The sequence below is a fragment of the Ctenopharyngodon idella genome, chromosome 2, assembly GCF_019924925.1.
Source record: "Ctenopharyngodon idella isolate HZGC_01 chromosome 2, HZGC01, whole genome shotgun sequence".
NCBI lineage: Eukaryota > Metazoa > Chordata > Actinopteri > Cypriniformes > Xenocyprididae > Ctenopharyngodon > Ctenopharyngodon idella.
The window spans coordinates 30,234,481-30,250,878 of NC_067221.1; the positions used below are offsets into that span (position 1 = coordinate 30,234,481).

At 38.0% G+C, this 16,398-nt stretch overlaps 2 protein-coding genes across 3 annotated transcripts; one reads left to right on the forward strand and one right to left on the reverse strand.

The window, feature by feature from the left end:
- Window positions 1-3,137: 3,137 nt before the first annotated feature.
- Window positions 3,138-5,228, forward strand: LOC127522616 (mitochondrial ubiquitin ligase activator of nfkb 1-A). Of its 2 annotated transcripts, XM_051912766.1 has the most exons (5): window positions 3,138-3,384; window positions 3,605-3,728; window positions 4,010-4,097; window positions 4,174-4,294; window positions 4,513-5,228. In XM_051912766.1, the coding sequence occupies exons 2-5, from the start codon at window positions 3,612-3,614 to the stop codon at window positions 4,997-4,999; spliced, it is 813 nt and encodes a 270-aa protein (XP_051768726.1). In that variant the 5' UTR covers window positions 3,138-3,384; window positions 3,605-3,611; the 3' UTR covers window positions 5,000-5,228. The 2 variants fall into 2 exon arrangements, with proteins under 2 accessions (XP_051768726.1, XP_051768716.1); XM_051912756.1 differs by lacking the exon at window positions 3,138-3,384 and having other exon boundaries at window positions 3,477-3,728.
- On the reverse strand, window positions 5,225-15,103 carry eif2b5 (eukaryotic translation initiation factor 2B, subunit 5 epsilon). The gene is made up of 16 exons (XM_051912743.1): window positions 14,878-15,103; window positions 12,791-12,915; window positions 12,523-12,708; window positions 12,237-12,414; window positions 11,335-11,415; window positions 11,175-11,252; window positions 10,785-11,097; window positions 10,482-10,627; window positions 10,090-10,234; window positions 9,533-9,634; window positions 9,308-9,415; window positions 9,085-9,175; window positions 7,949-8,072; window positions 6,179-6,304; window positions 5,986-6,096; window positions 5,225-5,539 (listed from the first exon to the last, which is right to left on the reverse strand). Exons 1-16 carry the CDS (start codon window positions 15,016-15,018, stop codon window positions 5,480-5,482), a joined length of 2,115 nt encoding a protein of 704 aa, XP_051768703.1. The 5' UTR covers window positions 15,019-15,103; the 3' UTR covers window positions 5,225-5,479.
- Window positions 15,104-16,398: the final 1,295 nt, after the last annotated feature.

The following is a 16,398-nucleotide window of genomic DNA, read 5'->3' on the forward strand; positions in this document are numbered from 1 at the left end:
ATAGGTGCCTACGCACCTTCGGTGCTTGGCCCCTAATAAAACCAAAACGGGAGATCACACAGAGTAATAGCAGTAAAATAGTAAAATAACTGAAGACACAAACAATACCAGACAAAAAACTGAATAAACTGAAGGCTTATATATACACAAGGAAACAATAAAAAACATATTCAAGTCATCAGCAAGGTCTTTGTCTCCAACGAGCAGCGATCCCCCCTTCTGCTCAAGACATGATTTTTTTCTCATTCACCCCATCCTGCTGTTCAAGTTTGTTTGCTTCCCCTCCTTAATTTTCACCTTCAATTCACGCTGAATTTCCTTTGCTTTGACCATGTCCCCAGTCCTGAAGTCTTTTTCTTCTGATTTAGCAGTGCTTTCGGGTTGCTGCTAAACAGGGTTTATTATTGGAATAACACTGAATCTCTCTGCTGGGTATGTTGATATCTGCACAGAACTTGATGTATTCCGTGACACAGTCAGTAAGACCATCAATATCATCCCCATAGGACTCACAGAAAACATCCCAGTCAGTTATTTTCAGGCAACCTTGCAGAGATTCTGTGGATTCATGGGACCAGAATTGTAATGTTCTGGTGGTGACAGGCATTCTTTTCACAACAAGAATATAAGTAAGAATACACCAATCACAGAAAACTTTCTGCATTTTTAGATTTTCATAAAACATCACTTAGTATGATTTATTAGCTGGAAATTACATTGTCTTTCATTGCTCTCTTTGCCAAACGGTTTCATTATGACATAAGTGCTCTGCCCTAATTCAAATACTAACACATAATCTTAACCTAAACCCTAAGCATAACCATTTGGAAACACATCCTGATAGCTAGCGTTACTGTTCTCCACGATCGGGCAAACTTTTCTCAGTTGTGAACTGAATCCATGAAGTCTGAACTTTTGGTGACTAAATAATTGAGCTCATCAATAAAATTGATGGTGGGGCGGGGTTTGTGCTTAATTGGTTCCATCTAACTGCAGACCTGCAGCTGCTAACATTCAGAGCCAATGGGTGGAGCTTTGATGTCCAGTTCCCCTTCTCTGGACGTAATGGCTGAAGTTTGACCCTATCCCTAAACCTAATTTAAGCTCTACCCATTAAAGCTGGGTGCACACTGTGCAATTTATAATAGTCCTTTACGATTGTTGCTTGTCAGACTGTACGAACATGATCCTCATGTCATACTGTGGGATCTCAGCTGTGCTATATGTCAGACTGTACAACAGTCAAGACGCGTTAAAAATGGACATGAGCTTGAAAACTTGTCCAGAGTTTTACATCACACATTCGGTGACAGTGAGCTGCATTACATGCAGGACTGAAATGGTGGCTAACAAAGACATCTCTATCGTTAATTTTGACCACAGCTTATCTTGATAAACAAAGACAATTTGACGTTTGTCGTAGGAGAAGTCACACTGCAGGACTGTGCGCCAAATTTTCTGACACTGCCAGAATTTCGTAATTTTGGCTCTGCAGTAAGCACCTCTTGAGCAGTTTCAGGCCAGAGGTGCACAATGATATATTATAAATATATCATTATTATATTATAAATCAGTGGTGCAGACCCACAGGCCAGAAGTGTTACCTACTGACAATGGGACAAACATGACGGGGAATACAGTTAACTAAATTATAATCTAATTGTTTATCTGCTAAAATACTGAATCTGCACACATCTTTCTCATTTTATTATTGAAGCTTGAATATGTTTATTTTATTGTACAGAATATTTTTTCTGTAGTCAGATTGGGTACTTTACAGATTAGATGTAATGGGCTTTGCGAATGAAGTCACTGTATGTTTTGTAATTATTATTTATGAATATAAATTATGAGCAATATTTTTTTGCATGTATCAAAGTAAAAACATTATTAATATTAAGATATTAATTTCATTTTCATGGATGACTTCAAGGTCTTTCTACAGGAATGTCATGATAAAATAGGTTTAAGAGCAGACCTTATTTATTATCGTTAAATATTGTAATATCAATCCGAACAAAATCCACGTTAAAATAGCTCATCTAATAAAAGAAAATTACGCCTTTAGGTGGCGCGACTCTGTTAATGAACTAGAAGCGTTGAACGTAGAAGCGCAGTCACCACTTCCGGCTTGTAGCTGCTGGACTGAAACTGCTGAAATCACGCGAGTAGGGCAGAGGGAAGCTTACTTCCTACTGGGGCTGCGTTCCACTCCAAATATTTATGCCCTCCACTTGCTAACTTCCCTCCGTCTCGTGGAATCGGATGTGCGTCATTGCTTACGTTGCACGAGTGCCCACTACTGGCGGAACTCGCGTGCATAAGGTTTAATTGGAACTCACTAAGCCCTTGATTCACTTTCTTTATTTATAAACTTGTTTTATGCACCATTCTAAATGTTGTTGGAGAAAATATATAAAATCGTATACGAGCTGTTGGAGAAAAATAAAATTACAAAAACGAATAAACTTGAACTGTGAACATAAGTATTAGTATCCAAGTAATCCAAGTATTATGCGATTAAATTTCAACATAATTAATATATTATACACTACTATGCGATTAATTCTCAAAATAATTAATATATCATACACTTCAGTTAAGCGCGATCTGATGTGACGTCACAATCAAGTTGACTTGTAGATATATAGAGCTGCTTGATGAAGTGTATATCAAAGTAGACTCGCTCCCTAAGTCAAAATCGAGGGGGCGAGGGTCTATCCATTTAAACTTACCTCGTCCACTTCACGAAGTGGAACGCACTTCAAAATGGCGGCGGGGATTCCCCCAGGGGAAATGTTTAGGGAAGTTCGCAAGTGCGTGTGGAGTGGAGTGGAGTGGAACGCAGCCCGGAATTTGTGTTTCAGTGGGAGTGTCTTTACTTTTTCAACAGCCCTCCTGTGGACACACATGCAAAATGCAACTAAATTGGTGACGGATTGGATGTTTGTATAATAATACTTCAGGTGAGAAAGAGAATCCTAATGGAGAAAACCATTCAACTCGCATATTCTAAAGACTGCAGTAAATATAATATATAATATAAATAAAGTATAATCAAACTAGTGTTTATAGTAGTTTGAATAAGTGTAGCCGTTGTTTCCTGATTCAGTGTAAGGTACTCTGACATGTTTTACTTTCACTGAGGTTCATATTGACTGCTCGCACGATGTTTTGCCGATACTTGCTAATGTATCGTTTCAGTGAGACGTCACGACATTAAGTCAACAGTATAAAATGTGATTTAGATTTTTTTTTTTTTTTTTCGTTCAAGGTAAGGTTGCACTGAATCTGTTCACAAACATGACGTGGAATAAAATGAAAACAAAACTAGATTCTACTAGTCAACAAAAAAAAAAAAAAAAAAACTGAACTAGTTGGACAGTAGGTGGATTTCTTTCCTTGTTGTTCCTAGATCTACAGCTTTAACCATTAATAAACGCTTACTTGTGACATATGATCATATTTAAAAAAACACACACGAAAACTCCTCTAAAAATAGCCTGCCACATTGCTATTGATTGTGCAGAAACTGGTAGGTATGGTTTACCATGTTTACTGTGTTTTACAACTAAACATTTGTGACAAGCATGTCTCTCTCCAGAGCAGAAATGAGTGATCCTCTCCTTAACCCACTGACCGTCATATGTGCGGGATCCTGCTTTGCCTTCTCTGGATTGTTTTATAAACTGTATTGCGAAAAAAGACAAGAAATACAGAAGCTGAAGGTAATGATTTCCCTATCACTGCTTGCAAAGTATTACAACAATTAAACACTGTTGTTATGTAGCCTAGATCTAAGGAGGTTGTAGATTCAAACCCAGAAGCGCTTATTAACAAAGTATCGTCATTGTGTCTTTGAATACACTTATCCTCAGTTTCCTTTAGGGAGGATATATGAAAGTTTACACCAAGTCACTTTGGAAGAAACCGAATGAGTCAGCTAAATTTGAATAGTTTTATAAAAGCTTGCACATCCAAACATTGGCTTGTTTCCTCCACTTTGCAGGAGATACCCAACTTTCAAGCAGACCATCACCTGCTCAGGATTCTGAATGCATCATCCAACAAGAGACTTAATTATGTTGCTGTAGAAGGTAGATAAAATAGTAAATAACATCTCATACTTTGAAATGTCTTCATTTATGCATCTTTATATTGCCTCCATTGCAGGATTGGTGCAGGCCATTGGAGAGCCCATTTCCAGCCAGTACGTTCCACGGTGTTATGGTGTCATCCAAAAGATTACCGTGAACGAGCACTGGAAATACTGGAACTCTGTTCTGAAGTCATGGTAAATGCTTCACTGCCAATAATTTTGCTTGTTTAAGCAATTGGGTATGATTAACTAAGGCTGAATGGATGTTATGAAGTGAATAAATAGCAGATATTGTCCCTGGCATTTAGTATCTTCATACTGTAACTGTTACTTAGTACATCTGAAACACAGTATTGCTTCATTATCTCTGTGTGTAAGATTGATAAAGCATAAAAAAAACATCTTCCGCACAGGGTCTCCAAAAAAGTGAACAAGAAGCAGACCACCAACACAGTGCCCTTCAGCTTGATCCAGCCTGGATCATACATCAGTGAGGTTTCTGTCCGTGTGGACTCGCCTCTGGAGGCGTCCGGTGATTACCTCGAGCAGGTGCACAAGCGCCTCAGGCATGCTAAAGAGGGGCTTGTAGATGTTGTTTTGCAAGAATTGAGTGGGGAGAAGCCTGTGGCCCAAGAAGAGCGAGAGGAGCTGCTGCGTGTGGGGGTGTCCCTCACAGGATTTGGGGAGCTTGTGCTGGAGCAGGATAAGATCATGAGATTACAACCACCCAAAGATGGCCGCAGCTATGTCCTGATCCCCAGTGATTATAAGAGCTTCATGCAGCGACATGAGAACAGCGCTAGCATGTGGAAAGGGCTGACGGCTCTGTTTGGAATAACAGGGTCTACACTCTTAGCGGCTTTTATCCATAGTAGTCTTAAGGATAAAAAAACTAATTGACTGTATTATGAAACAAAATCATGCACAGAATTATGAAACAAAATAATGCTACTGTCTTTGATTTTATTGTAGAGTTTTGCTAGTGAAAATATTTTTCAAGCCTAGTACACACCAAGTGATCCAAACTATCCTTATATCAGTGATTCTCTTTTTTTTTTTAATGAATCTAATATTTCAGATATCTTCTGTTTGACTATGTCACCAATATTAAAAGCCATTCACAACTCGGGTGATCATGTTGACTTTAATCAATATAATTCTGTTGTGGACAATGGGGTCCAATGAGTTTGTTCTTCAAAATAACTTATTTTGTGTCCCGTAGAAGAAAGAAATTCATAACAACGTGAGGGTAAATAACAGTATGTAAATTTTCATTTTTGGCTGCAAAACAATTCAGATACCATGACGTGTGTTTTTTAGGTTTGTAAAGTATATGGATGACCGTCCAAAGTGTCTGAGTCACACTCGTGATGTTCACGTTCATTCATCTCCCTCTGAAGACTCCTCAGCTTCTTCTAACCACTGAATGAACTTCAAGAGCTGTGGAGACACAAGACATAAGAACTCCAAGTTAACACAGTCCTCTTTCACACAGAGATTCCAGTCAATTCCCACAAAAGTTTTTCTGGTAACTCTTCTGGCATTGTGTTATTTTGATCATTCACACTGTGTTCACAACTTTCCCATGTTCCCAGCTTGCATTCACACATCATTGACATTCCTATAAAGAGAACAATGTGACATCTAATGAAGAACTTGTCAAGAAGCTACACAGCCCCAGCTCTGTTCACACATGGGATTAATCCCAGTAATATTACTAGGGCCTGATCCTGGGATTGTATTTTCCGGCATTCTGTCTCTGGCTTGTGTACATGCAGAGAGCCCTCTGGCAATTTGAAAGCAATTTTTTAGAAATCAAAGTACAGTGTAAATGTGCAGTAGCTATAGGTTTCATTTTATAGCAAATAAACTTTAAAGAATCCCACCCCTTGATTACGGCGGAGTTGTTGGCTCTTGTCTGTAGTGACACCCTGAGTGAACCAGCGCATGATGACATCCTCCTCCAAAATCTCCAGCTGGTACATACTCATCAGCACCTAAAGTGGACAGACATTACATACAATCAGCCAGCAACAGACATGGAAATTGTGGTTGACTACAGAAAAAGAGGCAGCTCACTTTGACCATAGCTGCCCAATGGGTGTCAAGTTCAAGGAAAACCTCCTCCATGGAAGTCAGACAGTCCATTTGGTCTTGAGCTCTCTTCACGTAGTTCTTGAAGACTGGCGCCCACTTCTTTAACAACTGTGAGGAAAAAATACAAGGACTGTTTTCAGTATCTTCGGCTATAGTCAAATAACTGAATATACAGGAGAAGCATCCGACTTAGAAATATACACATCCAGAGATTAAAGTTTTCCATTAATTAGATTGCAGAGAGGTCATGTATGAGATCAATGCAGATCTAGATTGGAAATTAAGGGGGGCTTGTTGGCAAAAATGCCACCAAAATCAACAAAAGTGCCCCCCAAAAAAACTAATTCTCACCTTGTCTGTGTATGAATGACAAGAATATGAAATACCTTTTTCCCCACACACAAACTTTTTAAATTTATTATATTATTCAACATTATTAAAACATCAAGGGCAATAATCAACAATAATTATTGAAACATGTCAGGTGTAGCCAAGCATATCAGGCATATAGCTTCACTGCCAAAAAGCATAAAAAAATGCCAAGTATTGCACTTTTTGTTCTTTGTTACGTTAAAGGGATAGTTCACCCAAAAATGAAAATTCTGTCATTAATTACTCAACCTCATGTCGTTCCAAACCTGTAAGACTTTCGTTGATCTTCCGAACACAAATGAAGATCTTTTTGATGAAATCTGAGAGCTTTCCGTCCCTCTATAGACAGCTACTGTACACAACTGACACTTTGACACTTCAAAAAGTTCATGAAGAGATCGTAAAACTAAATTGAGTGGTTTAGTCCAAATTTTCTGAATAGACTTGATCGCTTTATATGATGAACAGATTTAATTTAGGCTTTTATTCACATATAAACATTGATAAGCAAACATAAGCAGAAGCTCAACAGAACCTGATTGATGCGCGGGAACAAACCTCTTGCGGAAACTCAAATGTGTTGCATAACACACGAGAATGAACCTCATTGGTTCTCGCACGTCAAGCAAGCATGCTTGAGCTTCCGTTTACCACAACTGATGTGTGAGTTGATGAATGTTTATATGTGAACAAAAGCCTAAATTCAATTTGTTATATATATAAAGCGATCATGTCTCTTCAGAAAATTGGGTCTAAACCGCTCAATTCATATGGATTAGTTTTATGATCTTTTTATGAACTTTTTGAAGCGTCAAAACGTCAGTTGCGTTTATAAGTTTTCATCAAAAAGATTAATTTGTGTTCTGAAGATGAACGGAAGTCTTATGGCTTTGAAATGACATGAGGGTAAGTAATTAATGACAGAATTGTCATTTTTGGGTGAACTATCCCTTTAACTTAAAAATAGCTTTGAAATTATGCAATTGAAAAGCTGTTTTAAAACATCATCTTTCTTAAAATTTTATTGGTCACAAGTATTTAATGGGGCAGTAAGCGATTTCTGGTAAATGCTGTTGATATTTGAAATCACCAAAACAAACACACCCCTAGCCAAAACACATCTTGATAGCTCCGCCCCCAAACTCACGAACACGCTATGCAACACAGGCACCTCCCCTCTCATGAGTGAACATGCTCCTTAGTGCTGATTGGCTACAAGTGTGTTGTGGTACTCAGTCCAATCCACTTTCAACAGCGTTTCTCAGAAATCCCTTACTGCACCTTTAGAGTGATGATTAAGGAATGTGATGCAGTCTGAAAAAGTTTTCAGTAAGAAGAATTTTTTTTTTTTTAGCCCCTATACATATGAGACATACTCACAGGGAGCAGGTGTGATGAATACTGAGCTGTGGTTATCTGTGCCCCCTGCTGGTGGAAAGGAAACTCAAGCACAACTCTCATCAAGATCTGCATTACTTCCTTCAAAGTAATGTTGTAGGCATACCTGAGAAGTGACAATGACATTTACCTGCATTAGAATCAATATCTAAAATTATATCTAAATATCTAAAATGAGTATGACCGTTTCAAGTTTTCTAAAGCCCTACACTAGTTTAGTGTGAGGAACAGATTAAAAAAAGCCTCAAAAAAAAAAAAAAAACATGTTGAATGATGAACATGTCTCCATTTCCTTTAACTATAGAAAAATTAAGCCAAAATATCCCAGAAATAACCGTTTACATTGTAATCGGCAAGTTGCTTGGAGCCCGAGTCTGCGCAATAGTGATCCTGAGGTGGAGCCGCAGCATCAATGTCCCACCCACACTCCCACAGACTCAGCCGCAAGCACAGCTGTCAATAACGAAATGACACCCCGTTTGTTTTATAGCATAAAAATACCCTAACTAAAACCAAACTTATTGGAAAAATTATTACTTGAACATACGTCTGTGTGATAAGAAGGTCCTAAAATACAGAAATCATCTTTAGGAAAAATTTATTTAAAGCGTAATTGGATTATTTAGTTTTGCTCGCATCCCATCCGATTACATGGAAAGGGGAGGGTTTATGACCTATACTGCTGGCAGACACCAGGGGGCAATTGAAATACTTTGGCTTCACTTTTCAGAACATGTGCAGCACACTTGCGCCGCCCTAACTCTCAAATTTAATTCTCCATTTTTCAGAATCGAATATTGCACTGACATATAGCCAAAGCCATAGTCATTAAAATCCATACAATCTTCCATATGAGTTTTGGTCTGTTCCTCTCACAATGGCTTCAGAAAACCTGGAATCTTTTAGTTTACTTTTATATGACCTACTTTTATAATACTTTCATACTGTTTTTTCTTTTTCTTTTGTAACTTTATAGCTGAAGTCACTATTTTTGAACCTGCTGCAAAGCATCTCCTCTTGTGTGCCATGAAGAAAATAACAGCATATGAATTTGTAACATGAGGACAGTAATTTATCCAAAGTGTTTAAACAACTGGATCTTTGTAACTTTAACTTACTTGAGTGAGTTAATCTCAAGGACCAGATTGTCACAACCTATGTTCTCATCCAATCCTCTCTGTAACGTACCATGAACCTCGTTCTGAAACACTGAGGGCAAAAGAAAAATTGGTATAAAACCTTGAGTTCTAAGTGAACTTAGAAAGGTAAAATAGAGCTCTGGAAAATATGGATGTAACATATGGATTCAACAGTGTAGTATTTCATGTTTACAAATCTCACCTTTGACATCGTCCAGTTCAGGTGATGCAGTGTGGCTTCCTGGGTCATGTGATCCCTCACTGACCTCACTTTCACTGTCACTCTCTGGGTCAGGATTCAACACTAGGCCTGGAAACACGACATCACCATTAATGTCAGTTTAATTCCCTTTTTTAAATAAAAACATTACTTCACCCAAAATTTAAAGCAGTCATTATTCATCCTTATGTTGTTCCCGACTCTCACCCCAAATGCCATCAGCAAGCTCATCTTCCTCTGTGTCATCAAGACTGCTGCTTTTCCATCTGTATCCTTTACCCTCTGAACCCACCTCTGCTGGGTTAAACACTGACAAAACACAATGATAAAGTGACACTTTGCTCAAGCAATGAACATTTTAATAAATGTTTTTAAATTTTTAGTGGCAATAACATTCCTTGTCAACATAGAATGACATATTTTTTTCCCCAAGAATATAAGAACACTTTATTTTAATGTGTCTTTGTTACAGTGTAATTCTACAAGTAAGTAATTTTAACAAGTAATATTAACAAAATGCACTTACTACAAGTTTAAGGTTAGTTGCTTGTAATTATGCATAGTTTACTGTTATTACTATAATAAACACATATAACATACGACAAGGAAGTTACCAAATATAATCCCATCAGATTTTCAAAATCTACGGCCCCACAAATTACGATCATCCCAGTGACCTCCAGAGTTTAAAATCACTGTCAATGTGACAGCACAGTCACAGTCATTTGCATTTCATAGAACTTGTAAATAAAAATTGCACAAACCTTTCTGTTTGATTTTGTCTTTATTGTAGCCAACATCATTGTCATCACTCAAGAACTCATCATCATCTTCATCATCCTCTTCATCTGGATGGTGCATGGACAGAACTGTGCCTTCTTGAAGAGTAATATCTGGACCCACCACAACCTGCATATTAACATTTGGTTGGAAAACAAGGCAACTAGCTGATTGATTTGTACATACAAGATAGAGAATTTTCAGCCTCTGTAAGATGAACTAGGATCAAGTCAGGTGTAGAGACCAAATACGCATTTAAAAAATGTGGACACCTTTATGTTTAACTTTCATGTCTTCAATATTTATATTTAAAATATATGAGGTGTATATATTATATACTGTATATATATAATGCATCAAATGAGTGGTTTCTTACATTGTAGGCGAGCACACACTGATCATTTAAAACAACTCCGTGTTTCACCTCCACACAATCACAGATAACTGACTGCTTCACCTTCACATTGTTGGCTATGTGGACTCTATTCCATATGTAAGCTCTTTCCAGAGTCACATTGTCTCCTAAGTAGACAAAACAGCAGTTAGCAGGGTGTCAATCAAATAGATTTTAACATCATGACATGGCATTTTCAAAAATGCCAACATATAAACAATGATAACTGAACTGACTTTTGGCAAGCATGAATCGAAACTAATTCAGTTACTATAAAGACAGTACCGATGACACAGTTTGCTCCAATGACAGTATTTGATATGGTGCAGTTTGCTCCAATCACTGTATTTCGGCCAATAAGCACATTTTCCTCCATCTGGCTGCCGTGACCCAGACTGACCCCTGGCTCACGGTACACATTATGTCGAGAGTGTGTACAGCTCTGGCCTTCTTGGTCTGCAAAGTTGGCCTCAGGCGTGATCGGATAGATCCAGCGTCGGATCATGTCGGAAGAGACTGTGTCGTACATCAGGAGGTTAGACACACGAGCCCCATATCCATCTTTAGTGACATGCATGTGGATCTGGTTTCCCAGGATCTATGGAAAAAGAAACCCTTTATTAGATCATATACGAATTCATAAATAAGCAAGTCACTTGATTCTGTTTTTCATACCTCCTCATTGACTAGAATCCCACGGACAAAGTCATTTTTTGTCTGGTAGTCAAAGTTGTCTGTGAAAAGCTCAGCAACCTGCATTACACAATATTCATCAAGCAATATGTTTATAAGTTAATCAAAACAAACACAGCTATAATAAATAAGACACACTCACCTGTGGAGAACAGATGCTAATATGGCAATCCAAAAGATCAAACCTAATTTCAAATTCGTCACTTCCACTATGGAAAATATTCTGTGTGAAAAGAAGGAACAACTATAATCACTGCAATGATTTTTATTTGCTTTTATGATTTTTATTTGCTTTGTCAAGCTGACTGAGAATGTATTCATACATTATAGTATTATTTGTTGGACCGCCTGATTTTCATGACTGTTGAACATCACTGAGAATGAGTACTACAAGCTCAAAAGCAAAACAGGAGTAGTGCTACTATTTCTCGATGCTAACAGACTTGTAGCTAGTCATATAGGCTTTATGTAGCCCCACCCCTTTTTCAGCACTGCACTCGTTGTGTTATATCTTCCGGTTTGTATTTCCAAGGCATGAAGGTAAGACCTTACGGATTTATAAATGAACCGCTCGTTTTTAATTCTTCCCCGTCTACTGACATTTGTTTAAACATTACAATGCTCATGATAACTTTCGTTAACTCTACAATAAATAAATCCACCAGCTAATTACTCTTGGACAGCAATGCCATAGAAATATAGAGAGCTATCGCTAAAATGAAAGTTCAAACACAAAATTCTAAAGATGGCTGCACACTTGTTTCATTGCCACATAAGGTCTGTAACACCATGCCAACAACCATTAAGAACCCCTCAGCAACTATTTGACAACACCCTAGAAACCAACCAGAACACTCAAGCAAAAGAGTAACAATGCCTTGGCAAACACCCATAACACCCATCATGTTGGCGAGTTCTGCACACAATTTCTTCATAAAATGTAAAAATCTATTTTGATATGATTTTTGGGTGAAATACAAGCCGAAAATGTTCTTCAAAGACTTCAGGAGATTCACCCACAGCACTAAGTGAGAAATATCTCACCATAGGGAACTGAAGTCTCTTTAACGCCTGTGCTTTCTGGTAATGAAGAATGCGCTTGCTTTTACTGTCCATAGCTACTATGATGTCATCATCTTCACAGCGAGTCTTGTGGCCGGGCGAGGACTCTTTGAAGATCATGGTCATCACAGAGACATTCTTCTCCATTTTGCGCCGCTGTCTTTCAAGAAAGAAAAAAAAATTGGTTTAATGATATACAGTATAAATGCCAAACAATCCAGTTTACAGGCAGGGTTGACCATGTTTCCTGTAGAGAGATGACACTCACCTGTGTTCCTGTAAAGCCTGGGAAACATCAATGTTGGACACCACGTCCCCATATACCAGCAGAAAGTCAGAGCGGACTAGAGTTTTTGCGTCCACGTCCCTTAATACATCTCCGAGGGAACGGTATAGATCAGAGGTGATGATGTGGACCATATTGGGAGATGTGGGGCGGCACCATTTCGACTTTCTGTAAAATAAGACAGCAAATACTGAGTCATCAGGATCACAGTCACTCCCTGATATCAACATAAAATGTCACAGTGTCTCACTGTAAGTGTTCCTTTATTTTGCTGGACATCCAGCAACAGAAGACAAAGGTCTCTTGCACTCCAGTAGATGTCAGAAACTCTAGTGTGTAGTCAATCATGGAGACATTAGCCAGAGGCAGAAGGGCCTGATGGGAGAAAGCAAAAGTGAAACGATAGTCTATAAATGGTCTAGAAATCTGAATTAAACAGGCAACAAGTGATGCACTCTGATACAAAAGTCATCTGGTGATACCATGGTACTTTTATACATTCAACGTAACTGAATGATAACCATATTCACAGCAGGCAAAAATAATTCACTATTTATTTTACTCATCTTTTTTTAGATTGACAATCGCATTCTATAACCGAACTCACACCCGTAAATTTTCAAGACTCACCGCGCAATGTAAACGGAACCGGAATGGACAACCTAATTGTCTGTCACATCACACAGAGACGCTCTGTGCTGCACAAATGCGTGTCTACCATGTGTTGTGGGTTTTTGTATGTGGTTTCGGTAACTTACAGCGACAGAGATATGAGCTTTGTGTCATCTGAAGGTTTTAGATCCAGCCACTGATCTCCACCGAAGCTGCTCCGGTCAGTTTTGTGTCCTACTACACGCGACTCAAATGCTCTGCTCTCCACCCAGCTATAAAAGCTGCTGTCGGTTAATGAAGATTTAACAGGTGAACTTGTTGATTGATTGGACTCTTGTGTTTAAAATGATAGAAAAAAGTTTTGATAGAAAGAACTTTGCAGTTTTATGGACGTCGACATCTTTGATATTCCTTTGGTCGTTGTTATGGTTACTGTTAAGGGAATATGGGCTTGAATCCTATTGCATGTTCGTAAAGACATATTTTGAGACACTACTTTAAGTTGTTGTTTGAACGGGTCATTTCGAGACTCTCACCTGTAAGTAAATATGGCTGTCAATCCCAAAAACTGACAGTGTAAACGTAGCCATAGTCAACCACGGTTTATACCGTGATACACCTTGTTGGGTAGTATATGGAAGATCAACGCACATACATAGAGCTCATCAAATTTGGTAAAGAGGAGCTCAACAGTGCATAATTGATACGCGAGAGCAAACCTCATTGGTTCTTGCAGATGCTCAAACCTGCTTGCATGACACACGAGAACAAACCTAATTGGATATATATTTGATGAGCTCTATGTATGTGCGTTGATCTATATGAATAAAAGCGTAAATTAAATCCATCACATAGAGCGATTGTGCCTCTTCAAAAGACTTGGATTAAAAAGCTTGATTTATATGGTCTACATTTACAATTTATATACCTTTTGAAACTCTCAATGGATGAACAAAAATGATGACAGAATAGTAAAAAATACCTTTAATTTGAATTCTGAAGATGAATGAAAGTCTTGTAGTTTGGAATGACATAGGGGTAAGTAAGGGATGATATAATAGTTATATTTGGGTGAACTAACCCTTTAAATTCTCAAACAAAACAATTAGAAATATGTTTGATAACATCTAGTACTCTCTATAAAATCTTGACTTGACAAATTTTCTCAAAAAAAAAAGAAAAAAAAAGAGATAATCACATGATGATAATTAAATGTTTAAAATGTGCTATAACTCCCAAAGCAATCTATTTTAAATTGGTTCTTGCAGATTATTGGTTCTTTCATGGATTATTTTAAAGGCAAATATTTGGACGTCTATGGACGTTATGAACAATAACAAAGATGACTTGAAGGTGAAACCTAAGTTTTGTCTATATCACAGTTTGTTTATTTATTATACGTGATGAAAAATAAAAATGCAATTCTTTTTTTACAACCCCCCATCCTACTGTTCTAATGCAAAGATGCATCTTGTTAGTACAAGACAAGTTGTTCAATAAACAATTAAATCTGAAGTAAATATTGCATGCTTTATATCAGAGCCCCTTCTATTATCATAGTACATGTCCACAAACATTGTTATTAACATGGCAACATGCTTATTTACACAAGTTAACTAATATTTGTACAATATTTTTTTACAACATTATACGGATTAGGTAGGAGGACTGTGAGTATGGATCCAGAGCCACACATGTGCTCGCAGTGATGTTGACTTCACTCACCCGCGGCTGGTCTTTGGTAACGGGGAAGAACCTGCGGTTGAAGCTGTCGGCAATGAGAACAGCCTGCAGTGGCTGCTCCTCTTCATCCTTATCCGATACTGCCTTTCTAGGGCGACTCTGTTTCCCTGTTTTGCCTGCCATGTTTGCCAACTGGGTCTGCAATGGGTTAAGGAAACGCAATACAACGGCAATAAGCGTTGTATTTAGTGACCCGGAAGTTGTCTCTAGTAAGTCGGTATAATGTTTATAATATTAATTCTTCAGTTTTAACTCTTAACTGCGAAACGTCAGTTTAATATCATAGTTACAGTTTGTCAGTGTTATTATTCAGTTATAAATTATTGTCCAGGCTGCAGCTGAAGAATAACGTAAACGGCGTTGTCACATGAAAAAAGTTACTTTTCTCAGCGCTGGTAGAGAATGGACCAATCACAAGCTAGGATTTTTATTTAAGAAATACTTGCATTTATCAAGGATGCATTAAATTGATAAAAAAAAAAAAAAAAAAAAAAAGACAGTAAAGTATTTGAGAATAAATATGCAACAAATTGATTTACAAAGTTTTTACGCATATATAGACTACTATTTATGATTTTCAGTGCTAAAGCCGTTGGTGATGTTGAGGTTTCAGTACGGGACAAAAATTCTGTCTGCCATATCCTGTTGCCCTACTTTTTTTGCTGACAATTAAATTAGAAAATGAATCGTCATCCTGCACGTTACAATGTAAAAGTAAATATACATCGTTCTTAAAGGGGGCATCTTCCCCAATATTTGTATTTCTAATATATATTTAAGCGTATTATTATATTAGTGCAATTATTATTAGCCTATGTCAGTGATGTGTAGTCATGGAAATGAACCAAATTACAGCTATTTATTGAAGAATGCAGAGCAAATAAACAGGTGAGTACGTTGACACAAGAAATAGTAACACTATAATTGATAAATGCTCAGTTCACAGAGGATAGCTCTATTCACAGACAATGAAGTAACCAAATGAGAAGACAATTTTCCAGGGATCGAAGGAATCACAGGAAAAACAAGAAAATTTTTGAAGAAACAGGTAAGCAATCCAAAAACATTGAATAGGGTCTATAGTCCTAGTTCAAGGCCAGAAACCAACTGAGGGACTGTAGAGAATATGGGTGCTTCTCAAACAGAAGGCTGCATCCTAGTGATGTTGTGTCCTTCCTAGTCCAGTCCTTTGGAGGCTTGTCAGCTAGAGTCCTCCTCGGCATGACCACTATATGTTGTAAAGATTATTGTACAAATATTAGTTTCATGCCTCCTCCCCTCCATTTGAGAAGCACCCTATATGCAGTCGCTGACTGAGAAGGGAATAAGCACCAGGTGTGGGTGATTAGTAGTCTGTAAAGTGGCAGTGGGGGAGGGCCTGGTGTGGGTGTAACCACAGGGATGAAGGACTAGGATGGAGCAGGGGAACACCAAGGTGGAGTAGGAGACCAAGAGGGAGCCAGAGGGGCAGAAAACCTCTGGAGTGCCGGTGTTGTGCCAAAT

Excerpts from the sequence above, each read along its gene's own strand:
- LOC127522616 (XM_051912756.1), top strand. The coding sequence starts at position 3,591 with ATGTCTCTCTCCAGAGCAGAAATGAGTGATCCTCTCCTTAACCCACTG. Across the intron at positions 4,098-4,173 it reads TAATTATGTTGCTGTAGAAG|GATTGGTGCAGGCCATTGGA; the intron begins GTAGATAAAATA and ends CCTCCATTGCAG. Across the intron at positions 4,295-4,512 it reads AACTCTGTTCTGAAGTCATG|GGTCTCCAAAAAAGTGAACA; the intron begins GTAAATGCTTCA and ends TCTTCCGCACAG.
- eif2b5 (XM_051912743.1), bottom strand. The coding sequence starts at position 15,018 with ATGGCAGGCAAAACAGGGAAACAGAGTCGCCCTAGAAAGGCAGTATCG. Across the intron at positions 12,916-14,877 it reads TTACCAAAGACCAGCCGCGG|GCCCTTCTGCCTCTGGCTAA; the intron begins GTGAGTGAAGTC and ends TTCTCCCATCAG. Across the intron at positions 9,176-9,307 it reads TGAACTGGACGATGTCAAAG|TGTTTCAGAACGAGGTTCAT; the intron begins GTGAGATTTGTA and ends TTTTGCCCTCAG.